This window comes from Pezoporus flaviventris, unplaced genomic scaffold, assembly GCF_033815535.1.
Source record: "Pezoporus flaviventris isolate CSIRO_AGI_PZ_B2104156 unplaced genomic scaffold, CSIRO_AGI_Pfla_v1 ptg000007l, whole genome shotgun sequence".
NCBI lineage: Eukaryota > Metazoa > Chordata > Aves > Psittaciformes > Psittacidae > Pezoporus > Pezoporus flaviventris.
Window position 1 is genome coordinate 51,614,664 of NW_026892555.1, and position 13,938 is coordinate 51,628,601.

The 13,938-nt window shown below is 39.0% G+C and overlaps 1 protein-coding gene across 12 annotated transcripts in view; it reads left to right on the plus strand.

The window, feature by feature from the left end:
* The window catches only part of PTPRM (protein tyrosine phosphatase receptor type M), a 472,285-nt gene that overhangs the window by 138,954 nt on the left and 319,393 nt on the right, over nucleotides 1-13,938 (plus strand). For 11 of the 12 annotated variants that reach the window (XM_061448768.1, XM_061448769.1, XM_061448772.1 and 8 more), the window contains exon 3: nucleotides 11,361-11,626. The exons of the other annotated variant lie outside the window; for it this stretch is intronic. In XM_061448768.1, coding sequence (XP_061304752.1) covers nucleotides 11,361-11,626 — 266 coding nt within the window. The remainder of the gene's footprint in view (nucleotides 1-11,360; nucleotides 11,627-13,938) is intronic. 12 annotated transcript variants of the gene reach the window in all.

Consider the following 13,938-nt stretch of genomic DNA (forward strand, 5'->3'; position numbering starts at 1 on the left):
GGAAGGTTTATTTCAGTGGTGAATCAGGCCCAAATTAATACCTTTAATGCATTTATAGCAGACTAGAACTTGAAAATACAAACAGTATCCTCCATGGGACTGCATAGGAAAAAAAGATATGCAGTTCCATGGGGTAAGTTGTTAACTTCCTTATGTACACTGGTTGAATAATTTAGGGATGTTTTCTACTATATTTAAGGTGGAGATAAGTTGAGACTAAATAGGACATAGCAAATAGCTGTAGTAGTATAAGAGTTAAAACGAATTCCATCTCAGGCTTGGAAAAAGACTCTTTAAAAGAATGAGAAAGAAAATTCCTACTTTATCAGCATGGAGATGACTTTGGAAAGTCTGCCTGTTGCCACAGTGAAGAAAATTATTGTGTGAATAAACACTGATAAACTGGCAACCTGCACAGTATTCATTACTTGTGATGTGGTCTGTGACGTAATCTCTTCTAGATAAGAGCTTTTAAAGACAGATTGCACTGTAGTGATTCACATGCCTAGAATAAAATAGTTGAGTCTTTTTTTTTCTTCCTGGAATGCCAAGAAGGTTTTTGGTTTGTGGTTTTTTTTGTTTGTTTTTTGTTTGTTTGTTTGTTTTTTAAAAAGAATTTTATTTTAGAGGTGAGATTTCAAAATTGTGGAATTAAGTTAAATATGTTCTTCAGACAAATATGACCCTTATGCCTTAAATTATTTTGATTTTTTCATTTGTCATGTACTGAAACCGTATTATGTAACCCTGTCATAAAACTAGGCCTTCGATAACAAATATATGTGTACTTTTTACTTGCTTTAGCATTTGGAAATCAGGTAGGAAAAAAGAAATCTGAACTCTTAAGATATGTCACTCTTCTCTCTGTCATTGCTAAGTGTAACAGGATCCCTCAAAGAAGAAAACCTAAGTGAAATATGGCTTTCTATACCAGTTTGTAGAAAATGCTGCCAGCAGCTTCTTTGGCAAAGGTAAAAGTGCATTAAAAAAGAGAGAAAGGTATTCTGGAATGGAGATGTAATGGGTCTCTAATTCCCATACAGAGTCAGTCCAACTAATGCACTATTCCAAGCTGATATACACAGAAATATAAATCTTGATGTAAACCAGAGTTAAATTCCATTTCAAAAGCAGATTTTGAATTCATGGTGGTGGGGTTTTGGTTGTTTGGTTGGTTTTGCTTAAATTTTTTTGGGGGTGGTGGTGTTGTTTTTTTGCCTTTTTTTTTTTTAAGTTTTTTGAAGTTTGGTTTGTTTTTCTTTTTAACTGTTGTGCAGTTGCCATGGGGCACGTGAGTGCTTTCATGCTGATATAACAGTGCTTTCCTGTGGGTACGTGGGCTCAAGAGTAAAGGTTCTGCACCATCCTGTTGCTCATCAGCTAAACACAGGCTCTGATGTGCTTAAAATTTTACTCAGCAAGCCTTACTTAAGGTCTCAGAAGTGTTTCTATGGAAGAAAAATGCTGTGAATGCTAATCTAAATTAATGTGTAGTATAAGTGGGGAAGAAGCTCACTGCTTGTGTTTTGTAGTTTCAATCAGTGATTTGGTTCACAAAAACAAGCGAACAAACAAAATACAGAAATATCTTCTAGGGAAGCATCTCTGATTTTACTTACACGGGTAAGCTTCTAATTTCTGAGTAGGATTTTTTATGTGGAAGTGAAAGAATTGAAGCTGTATATGGTTCCTGCTAAGGGAGCTTTCAGATGAATGTATTAAGCAGATGAGAAAAAGATGGTTGCTTTGATTCAAAAGAGTAGGTTAAGCATTACATTGTCATCTACTACAGATCTGAAGTTGTTTTTTGTTTTATGCTGCCCTGTTCTTTAGATAAGGTAGATAAAGTAGATTTCTTGTTGAGTAATCTTTATTCACACTCATTAAACCAGGAGTAAATTACTCCAGTAACAGAATGGCCCTTGAGGCTAATATGCTTCTAAAATTACTGGTATGTTAAACAAGATATCAGAAGACTCCGTATTGTGGGATTTGGCACTATAGGCAATACAGTAATGTTTTGTTTTCAGTCTTAAAGGTCTGTGACAAGCTATCAGACTTTTGGGTGAAATTCAAAAAATGGATTTAATTTGCTTGTGCTGTGTTACTGCAGATACTAATCTGTGTAGCAACTTAGTAGTAGTTTACACGCCTGATAATATTATGATGACAGTTTGCTTTTATTAGTGGTTAGGAAATTGGTAATGGGCCAGGTGGCAGTATACTTTTCAGAGAATATTGTATGCAGAAAGTCTGCTTTTAAATGGAATGTAACTTATTGCTGGGGTGACCTGAAGTTTGGAAGAGTATACCAAGGTATGATCATTAGTCAAACATTAACCTAGCAACCTAAAGCTGAAACAAAATTGAGTTTCTATAAAGTTGTACAGCTCACTGTCTTTGGGCTTTCAGAAGCTTTTTGTTTTAACCTCTCTGTTTAGCAAACCTTTCAGCCAAGTCATCAGGAAGGGAGAGGAGCACCAGCAGCACTTAACCCTGTTCTTGGAGACGGCCCTTACTGTATTTACTTCCTCAAAGCTGTTAGTTGAAGAGTAACTGGTTTACCCCAGGAACTCCCCTGAAACATGTTAAAGCTGATTTCTGCTTATCTCCTGAGCACTGTTTCTTAAATGCTGAATTGAGTGGTTGAATGGTTCACAAAAATAACACCTAATGTTACTAGCTGTTCAGCAAAAAGAATGTGCTTAGAAAAGAAGGGAGAATTTCAGGGCTACAGCATTAATTGTTAGCATGTGCTGGTTAGTTTTACAGCTACTTATCTTTGGTGACAAAACAACTGCCTCATGCTTTGAATGCAAAGTTATAATAAAACACGTTGATAGGTAAGCAACTCATTGAAAAACAGCTTGCAGTTTTGCTTGCTTGCCCTCACTGTGTGTGCAACACACAAAGAAGTAAAGTTGGATTGGGAAGGAGCAAGCATGGGAAAAATAGAGGGATAAAGGGATTCAAGAGGTTCATCAAGTGTAAAATATCTGACCACTCAGTGTACTGTTGTGACTCTGCCTGACGCTCGATCAGCACAGACTGTCCTGTGTTCTTGTAAAGTCCCATTTCTAACCATCTTGTGTGTAGATACACTCTCATCTTAAGTGTGTGTGTGAATGCTTGTGAACTTCAAAGTAGGCTAATCAGAGAGTAGTCAAAAAGATTTGAGTGCCGGCAGCTGATGTGGGACCGTGAAAGTCAGGGGCTCTTGGGTCTGGGAGCCTGAGCATCTGGGGAGGAGCAGGGTGTGGGTTCCTTTAGCAGACTGAAATTCACATTAGCTGGAGAGGAGGAACAGGGTAGGGCTGCCCATGCTGTTCGTGTGAGTGCTTTGTGTGTTTATAGGGATGCTTGTAGAGGCATCATTTTTTTCTGTATTTGATCTTGAGGCCATCTCTTTGTGTATGAATGCCTGTCTGCATTGGGAAGCCTCACCACCAGCTGGATTTGGGGACAAGAATCTGCAGCAGTCCTGTCTTTGTCAGGCTGGGAGAGGAAGATTCACCCTGGGTCCTGAGAGGAGCCTAGATTTGGGTACTCTGACGCTTTGTGTTGTTTTGCCAGAGTTTGTTGTATCATTGAATTTTTTCTAGAAACTATTTGACATCTATTGTAATATCCTTATTAAAGAAGTTAAATAGCATCTAGTTTAATGCTGATCCAAAGAGAATCTCACTAGCAGAACCTCATCCCTTGCTTACTGGAATTTCTTAATTAACATTTGCTTCAGTGATTCAGGCTTTAATAGACTTGATGTGCTCTGTTATGCTGCTCTAATAATTTTGTTTACTATGTTAAGTACTTTACAGAAGTCTTTTGTATCTTTAGCTGCTGTCTTGTTCACCAATACTTGCAATCCTCTCCATCTGTAAACCCACGCTATTTTTAGCAAGACCTGTTTGTCAGTTGCCATGTTGATTGTTACTTTTTCTGTTTCTATCCTTTAGTCCAGAAAATAACTGAATCCTGTATTTGACTTTTCTTCTTTTGTTTAGGATAGATCTAGCAGCTGTGTTCTAGCAAGCCTGTTCCAATCTCACTGCAGGTACGCAGACTAAAGAGTTAACCGGTGGAGCTGTGTACTATTAGGAACAGACAAGGCTAGGAAGATCTGTGAGTGTAGCCCTTGGAGGCAGGGAGAGAGCCTTTTGCTAAACAAGTTTTATTCTGTTTGTGAGATTGGAAACTTCATCTTATTTCCCTGAAAACGGAACATGCAAAAAATTCTTCATGCTCATATTGTCATTTTGTGTGTGACAAATGAGGTAGTGATTCAAGGAGTCTTTGAAGATTATTTTTGCATGCATCTTATATGCTCTGATAAGTCTATGGTTGGTAACAGTGTGCTTTTTGCTCAGGGACAGTTCTTTGAAGGGAGAAGAGAGGATTTCTTCTTTCAGAGCACCTCACTGTAGGAGCAGCTTTTCCAGGGAAGAACAGGGCAAGCAGTAATAGATAGAGCTCACACTTCAGGAGTTTTCTTAGAGTGATGGGGAAGAGATACAAAACCAGGCCAGAGATGATGAAAAGAGGGGAGATTTTTCTCTTGACCCAGAGGAGAACCAGTAATGTGCATTGAAACCATACAGGTTATTGAAAGTTGCTAGTGTGAGAAGCAGCTCTGGAGGGAAAGGGCCCTTGTTGCAAAGACACAGTTGGGCAGAAAAGGTATTTATTTTCAAACAGCGGTATTTTATCTCTCTCACCCAAAAGAATCTGAGTTGTCAGACAGAAGAGAGTTTGTTCAAGTTTATGTTCTAATAAAACATTGCTTCTTCAAAGCCCTTTCTGTATTTTTTTCGTGTGTTCACTTTAAAGAAAAGGTGCAGACAGGTCTGTGTCATGTTTGAGATCAAGTCATAGCATAAAACTTAAAAAATCCAGCTGTTAAAAGAAATTAGCCACCTTTGAAAAATCCAGCTGACTGCATCATAAACACTCTGAGAAAACTTGAAAAAAACTTTGTGTACCATTTGTGGGAAGATTCTTTAGTGATTTTTACAGATTAGTTTACTCTTTTAACAGTTTATAGCACAGTTCTCACTGGCTGTAGGAGCTCCTGGTGGAGCTGCCAGAGCATTTCATGTTAGGCCAAACATGGGATGAGAGATCTTACAGAAATTAAAACAAGAATGTGCAAGCAGCGCTGATGTTTATGTGCAGGTACCAAGTGCTTGGTATCTGGAAGCGGTGCACCTGAGCAGAAGTTCCAGCTTCTTTAGGTACTACTAGTCATGCTTTGAGAGATTTTCCAAATTACAGGAGCTCCATAATTTTCAAACGATACTTGAAAATCTATATTCCTTTATGTGTAACATTAGTAAATAGTAGGAAAAAATACTGAAGACAAAACCTCTTCTGTTTGCTAGCTTTGGGAATTAAAATCCAAGGCTGGCTGTTACTAAATGCAGGTCTTCTGCTTTTGGCAATACTTCCAAGACAGTCCATACACATGTTTATAAAGTATAATAAATAAAATAACATGTATATATGCATATATAGGGAGAGATAGAGGGAGACTTTGCCTTGCCTGAAAGTGGACACTTGAGCCTTGCAGTTCATCTGCATATGCACAGCAGTTCCAGTATCTTGGACAGTGACATACTTAGTCTTGGGCACTCAAAGTAGTCACACTCAGTAGTATTTTATTGGTAAAATGCAGCTGCCCCTGTTTGTGTTGGCAGTAGTATTGGCTGGCATTTAGGGAATCCTCATTTGTTAATAAAAAGTAACTGTTTATATCCACCTAGTCACAGCATTTTTGGTACCTTTCAGCCTTACAGAGATGTTTCTGCACCTGAAGGGTGTTTTGTTACTAAGGTACTGCATACAATATCTGTTCTTTAAATCAGACTTTCTGCTTTCCACATTTTTCAAATATTCAAGGTCAGAATCGACCAATACTGATGCCTAAATAAGCTAAATGCCACTACATTGACACAAAAATAAATATAATTCTAAATGAAATCACAACAGGATTGTGTCTATAACCAATATAGGTCATAGAATGCTAGAATAGCTTGGGTTGGAAAGGACCATCAAAGGACATTTAGTCCAACCCGCCTGTGATGAGCAGGGACATCTTCATCTAGATCAGGTTGCCCAGAAACACATCTAGCCTAGCTTTAAATGTCTGCAGGGATGGTGCATCTACCACCTCTCTGGGCAACCTGTGCAAGTATTTTAGCACCCTCCTCACATCCAGCCTGTATCTCCCCTTTTTTAATTTAAAACCATTACTTCTCGCCCTATCGCAACAGGCCCTGCTAGAAAGTCTTTCCCTATCTTTCTTATAGGCCCCTTGTAAGAACTGAAACTTTGCAATAAGGTCGTATCTGTTTTCACAGTCTGGAAGGAAAACTAATCATTTGTCCTCAACCATGAATAAGACTGGCGAAAAATGAATAAAGTAGCTTTCTTTACTCACTAGTCACATTTTCTTCATGCATGAAAAATGATATTGCACTCATTTTCATTGCTTCTGACATTCCAAATATAAAAAGTATCACTTAACAAGGTGATATGACATGGTGAAAACCTGCAGAAGTGAGTGGATATTTTTGCTTGTGCCATTTCCATCATTTTCATAGGACAGTACATTGCTTTTGTAGTTGTCAGTTTTGGGGTTTTTATCTAAACACGCATTTCTTTTTTCCCCCCACTTCTTGTGTCACTCTATCTTGCGCATCCTTTTGTGTACAAAATTTTATTTTCTTCTGTGCTTACTTCACAGAAAATTCCCATTGATGCTAATGAGAATCACCAGGATGTTTGGTTGCCCATTTACTCTGGAGCAACTCTAGTCTGTATTTTTTTTTGCAAGTATTGCACCTCCTTAGAATTAATATTTTAATGAACCAAATGTTTGCTGAATTACTGCTGAAACATTTTTGCAGTACAGAATTGTAAACAACAACAGCAACTGTAGCAAATTCGTCAGTTTGTTGATTTAAACCCTCTGGGTAAAATGATGAAATATGGATGATTTAGCAAGTTTGTGGATTAAAGAAGCCTGAATTTAAAGGATGCTGAGTACCATCAGCTACATTGTATTTTATTCTCAGCTTGATTTCAGTGTGTACTTTCAAACTATTAAACTGCATGTAGTACCTAAATATAGACCTAACCACTGAACCTACTACATCACATTTAAACTTTTTGACTGATGAAATATCATCATCCATGTGTTCAAACATGAAAGTACATCTAGGGAAATCAGACATTTTAGAAGGAATATGTTTATAGTAATATGTGCACTTGCTATCTCTTATGAATGAGTACTGAATTGATTATAATTTTATGTTTTCTTGTGGAATCATTTTTTCCTGGCAGATAACTTGTTTCCTAGTAGATATACCAGTGAATAGATGCAGTTATATTTTGTATGTATTTCTTACGTGCTCATATATGTTATAAATGATTCTGGAGAAGTGATCCACCATAAGAAAGTATGCCATGGCTTTTCTGTTTTGTTTTGGTGTTTTGTTTTTCTGTTTGCAAGGTTAATGTACTTCCCCCCCCACACCCCAGCCCAATCACCCCTTTTTTTTTGGTCAATATTGTTTATTTGTGTATTTATTTTCTCCACATGCTTTAGATTTATATAACCATCTGGAATAGCATTCATTATTCAGCAGTCCTTTTAACATATGACAATAGTAAAAGCTGAAAGAGGAAATTTCTACATGACTTAACACTGAAGATAAGTTGACTAGATTAAAAAAAAATCCAACATTGTAAGAAAGACTTCAATGCATTCAGTTCACTTTTTTTCTGTATGAAGACAGTATAGCTTTAAGTAAAATGTATGTGATGATTTCTATCTAATGATTATGCCGTGTCATTTTATTACTTTTTTTTTTTTCTTCTTCTTGGGAGATCCACAGTTAGGTGTAGAAGCTGAGTTGATCTTTATCAGAATTCCCATGTCTGTTAAAACAGATACTGTCAAACAAAATACTGAATTCCTTCATGAGACGGCAGCCTTTCAAAGACAAGGGCTAGTAAAGGATTAAGGCACTTACTGGGGGCTTCCATGAAATTTATCATAAAATCATAGAATAGTTAGGGTTGGAAAGGACCTTAAGATCATCTAGTTCCACCCCCCCTGCCATGGGCAGGGACACCTACCACTAAACCATGCCACCCAAGGCTCTGTCCAGCCTATCCTTGAACCCTGCCAGGGATGGAGCATTTACCGCTTCTTTGGGCAACCTGTTCCAGTGCCTCACCACTCTTACTGTAAAGCACTTCTTCCTTATATCCAATCTAAACTTCTCCTGTTTAAGTTTTAACCCATTACCCCTTGTCCTGTCACTACAGTCCCTAATGAAGAGTCCCTCCCCAGCATCCCTGTAGGCCCCCTTCAGATACTGGAAGGCTGCTATGAGGTCTCCATGCAGCCTTCTCTTCTCCTAGCTGAAGAACCCCAATTTTCTCAGCCTGTCTTCATACAGTGGGTGCTTCAGTCCCCTGATTATCCTCATGGCCCTCCTCTGGACTTGTTCCAGCAGTTCCATGTCCTTTTTATGTTGAGGACACCAGAACTGCACACAATACTTCCGGTGTGGTCTCACAAGAGCAGAGTAGAGGGGCAGGATCACCTCCTTCGACCTGCTGGTCCAGCTCCTTTTGATGCAGCCCAGGATACGGTTGGCTTTCTGGGCTGCAAGCACACACTGTCGGCTCATGTTCATTTTCTCATCAACCAACACCCCCAGGTCCTTCTCAGCAGGGCTGCTCTGAATCTCTTCTCTGCCCAACCTGTAGCTGTGCCTGGGATTGCTCCAACCCAGGTGTAGGACCTTGCACTTGGCATGGTTAAACTTCATGAGGTTGGCATCAGCCCACCTCACAAGCATGTCAAGGTCCCTCTGGATGGCATTCCTTCCCTCCAGCGTATCGACTGAACCACACAGCTTGGTGTCATCGGCAAATTTGCTGAGGGCGCACTCAATCCCACTGTCCACGTCAGCGACAAAGATGTTGAACAAGACCAGTTCCAACACCAATCCCTGAGGGACACCAATCCCTGAGGGACACCACTCGTTACTGGTCTCATTGAGCCATTGACCGCAACTCTTTGCATGCGGCCATCCAGCCAGTTCTTTATCCACCGAGTGGTCCATCCATCAAATTGATGTCTCTCCCATTTAGAAACAAGTATGTTGTGTGGGACAATGTAAAACGCTTTGCATGAGTCCAGGTAGATGTCATCAACTGCTCTACCCCTTTCCATCAGTTCTGTAGCCCCATCATAGAAGGCCACCAAATTGGTCAGGCAGGATTTCCCCTTAGTGAAGCCATGCTGGCTGTCACCAACTGTGTTTTCTTTTTGCTTGACCTTTGTCAAACCCACAAAAATACAATGGCTTACCTCTGGATTTTAGATTTACCCATATTCTGGTAGTTGTGTAAACCTGAGATTTCTTGTGTGAATGTTTCATGTTCATCTGGCCCACAGTGTGTTTCTGCTGATTATGGCCTTCTTACATTTTAGATTACTGAAACAGTGAGAAATAGAATGTTGCAGATGTGTGTACTGTAGATTTGAGTATAATGTAATCAGAAACTTTTAGAAAACAGTGATTGCATGGAAAAGTGCATGAATCTTGCCTTCTTGCTGTCTTTCTTTCTGCTAAACTAAAAATTAAAAGTTTTCTTCAGCAAAGAATGGATACTCATTCAATTACTTCTATTTGTGTTACCTTTGATTAAGGATATCTCCGATTATGTTATAATAGCAGTCTATAAATTTAGTACAGAATAATGCCTTTTAGGAAGTAAAATATTCAAATTTCACAGTTAATTTCCCTTTTTTGTTTTTTTTTTCAACTTTACAAAGTCATTTATTTCCTCTAGAATGAAAATTAATGAGAAGTTATGCTTGATAAATAATCTAAAGAAACTGCAAAACTGTACTATTGAATAGGTAAACCTATTTCAGATAAAGGTACAGTCTGGACTCTAAACACTTTCCATTTTGAGAAATGGCTGAGGAGCCTGTATCTCATTAAAATACCAAGGTATCATCACCCATCCAAGTAAAATAATAATAATAAAGAAAACCAACTAAACGGCTTAAAGATTGTTTTCTAATAACTGTTTGAGAAATGTGTGTGCTTACATATTTATGAGAGCAGTTAGCTATGCATTTATAGCATGCAATTGCAACAAATCCATTTCTTGACTTTTATGAAAAATGTAGGGTTTAAATTACCTCATGCATTTTATTGATGCTTTTTCTTTCTACAGTAGACATTGTGTTGAATTTTATTTCCTTCTGTGATATCATAGTATATGTATTAATAGAATTATTTCCTTGTGATTTGTTCAACCCAGAAGTATTAATGTCTTGAAAAGCATGCTGTATTTTTTAATGTGATGTCTGTGCAATCATTCAAATTCTTTATTCGCACGTGTTCTGGAACATGATTACTTCGAAGGTAAACATCAATTAAACACATTAATAACACTGAAAAATAGGGCATGAATTGACTAGCAGTTCATGTGAGGGTTGTTTGAATGTAAGTCTTTGAGCTCTACATTCACATTTCTTGTTTGATGCTGAAGTTGGGACCATAGTGTAACATTCACCCCCCTTTTTTTTCCCCTCTCCTACAAAGTTTATCAGTTTGCTGAATATTTTCATTTGTTCCTTTTTTTCTCAGCTCTTGAGGGCAGGATGCAATTGTCACAATCAGTCAAGGATGTGCCTGGTGATCAGTTAGAGTAAGGCTAAGGAATCGAGAACATTTTAGACTCTGTCTACATCATATACTGCAGTCCACCAACTGAGCACAGCTGCAATTGTTTTTTTTTTCCTAACTTCTTAAATCTATCATCCCAGAGGTGCTACCATTATCATTGATGGGCTCAGCCTTAGCCAGTGGCAGGTCTGCTTTGGAGCCAGCTGTCATTGGCACTGTCAGTCACAGGGGAAACTTCTGTCAGCTTCCCACAGAAACCACCCCTGTGTTTGTTCCACTACCAAAACCTTGCCAAACAAAACTCAGTACAGGGCCTTCGTATAGAGACGTTCATATAGCTGAGACCCACAGCAAATTCTCTTTTAACATGTAGATTCAGCACAGCGCAGATCACTTTAGTGTTTGTTTGTCTCTTTCTTTGCCCAGCTATAAATAAGGATTCTAATGCGAGATTTGAAAAAGTATCTTGAGATTCTCTAATATACTTTGAGATTTAAATACCTACCGAATACAATTACTGTTATGTTAATAGAAGCAAAGCAAAATGTTTTGGGGTGTTTTTTTTTAGTGACCCTTTAATTACAGATTGCCATATTAGGGGGAGGAAAATAAAGAAACTGAATGAGTGACTTTGTTTTGCAGGTTCTTTCATGTTGGTGAATACATCTGGGAGATATGCGGGACAGAAAGCTCACCTCCTGCTGCCCCATCTGAAAGAAAATGATACACATTGTATTGATTTCCACTATTATGTTTCAAGCAAGACTGGATCTAGCCCTGGCACTTTGAATATATATGTGAAAGTTAATGATGGTCCTATTGGTAGCCCGATCTGGAACACATCTATCACTTCTACTTGGAACAGAGCAGAACTGGCAATTAGTACTTTCTGGCCCAATTTTTATCAGGTATGTTTTACTTGTCATGAAATTTTGTTTCTCATAGTAGTTACCTGGTTCTTAATCATAATGCTGACTTTAAATCAAAATATTTTCTGTATTTTTTTGATCTTAATTATTTTTTGTAGATAATGCTGATTGCTTTTACGTATATGTGGTTGTGTTTATATGTTTACATCTATTTTTAGAAGATCATGAAGTGTATGCACAAACACATGTTTTAAAGGTGGATGAAACAATTATATTGAAACAATGTAGAAATTTTACCATTGATGTCAGTCAGTTGCATTTGTTTCATTAGGGATGCTGGAATTGAATGCCAGTAGATTTGATTGCAGTAGAATCCTCAAGTTTGATCTAGATCACCAATAGCTGTTGCTTTAGAACCAGCATAATCCTTTGAAACCTCAGTTTAAGTCTTCAGTTTGAATGCAATATCCATTTGATTTGGTCAGTAGTAGACATAAATATAGCAGTAGCTTAAACCACGACACTATTGTAGGAATAGTCTTCTGATTACATCCTAAAGATTTGGAAGTTCTCTTGACATTTCCTAAGGGTGCTGCTTTTCTGTAGGAAAGTTTACAGATGATACAGGTATTTATCGTTGAATAATAATTCAACAGTTTTCTCCTTCCCATGAAAATACAGTCTGTCTCCACAAGCAAGTAATTTGGTGTAATAACAGCAGACCAGTCAATCAGATATGTTATTTGGGCTCCTCTCATCTTCCCTTGCAGTTTGGAAAGTTTGGGTTGGATTTTATTTGGTCCTGTGCACCATAAAATCACAGAATAGTTAGGGTTGGAAAGGACCTTAAGATCATCAAGTTCCAACCCCCCTGCCATGGGCAGGGACACCTCACACTGAACCATGGCCTCGTCCAACCTGGTCTTGAACACTGCCAGGGATGGAGCATTCACAGCCTCCTTGGGCAACCCATTCCAGTGCCTCACCATGCTCACAGTAAAGAATTTCCTCCTTATATCCAGTCTAAACTTCCCCTGTTTAAGTATGAGCCCATTACTCCTTGTCCTGTCACTACAGTCCCTAATGAATAGTCCCTCTCCAGCATCCCTATGGCCCCTCTTCAGATACTGGAAGGCTGCTATGAGGTCTCCACACAGCCTTCTCCAGGCTGAACAGCCCCAACTTTCTCAGCCTGACTTCATATGGTTTGAAGTTTTCTGAAGAAAAGCTGACCCAAAGATGGGGGTTCTTTGACTGAAGACCTCCCTAGGAAGTACAGTATTGTCATTCCATAGTGTTGTTCCAGGGGGTGACAACATTTTAATACCTACATCAATACCCTGATTACCGATGTCACAAGCAGCAGAGCTTTGTTTCTGTTCTTGCATGTGATGTTTAGGCTGACCAGGTGTTTGGTTCCCTATCATATTCTCATTATGGTATGGCGATGTCCACTGCAAGGTTCTTTGGGGGGATTCTAGTGGACTTTTACCTGTGGCTGTAGCATCTGTTCTGTAAGGGTGTCTCAGGTGAACTGAAAATACTCCTTTTGAAATTTTTTACATCTAAGTCAAAAACACACTGAAGAACTTTCTGGAGTCTTTCCCTATGTGATTGTTTCAACCACAATCGACACAAAAAGCCTGGTCCAAAAGATGAGTTTGGAGTGCCTAGCCCATCTTGCCCTTGGAACATGGGATAGGTGGCAGTGAGTGCAGTATTTGCAGACTCAAAAGAGCATACTTACTCTTCTTGCGTCAGATAGTGCGTTCCTAGGTTGTGTAGGGACTTTTTGCAGGGTCCACATTTGCATGCTGTGCTGTGCCTGAAGTGGCTAGGAATTGCTACATCATTGGGGCTTCCCAAGAGAATTCATGGTAAATTTTTGGACATCTCGGCAAACTTAAGTGGAAGGAGTCATGGTGTGGATCTTGTATAACTGGCTCCAGGCTTGAGGAGTGAATACTGGCAGAAGGGCAGGCATATTGGCAGAGTTGAGGCTTACCTCAACATTGTGGGAGCAGCTGTGTACTACCCGTTTCTCTGGAGCATGAGGCTGTATCCTGACTGCGGAGTCCAAGCTTGATTTAGCCATATCTTTACATGTGTCGGGGTGAAAGGTCAATGTGTGTTTTGTTGTCTGTCAGAGTTCAAGGACTGTTTGCAAAGTGCACTTAATCATATGGTTTAATTTTACGTAGTCCTGTGAGGAGCAGAAGTTGAAGTCAGTGATCCTTATGGGTCCCTTCCAACTCAAGATACTTCATGATTCTATGACCTTACTGCAAGACCCCACATTTCCAATTTTGTGCAGATGTTGAGAATGCCCTCCAGTGATTCCAAATAGCCTT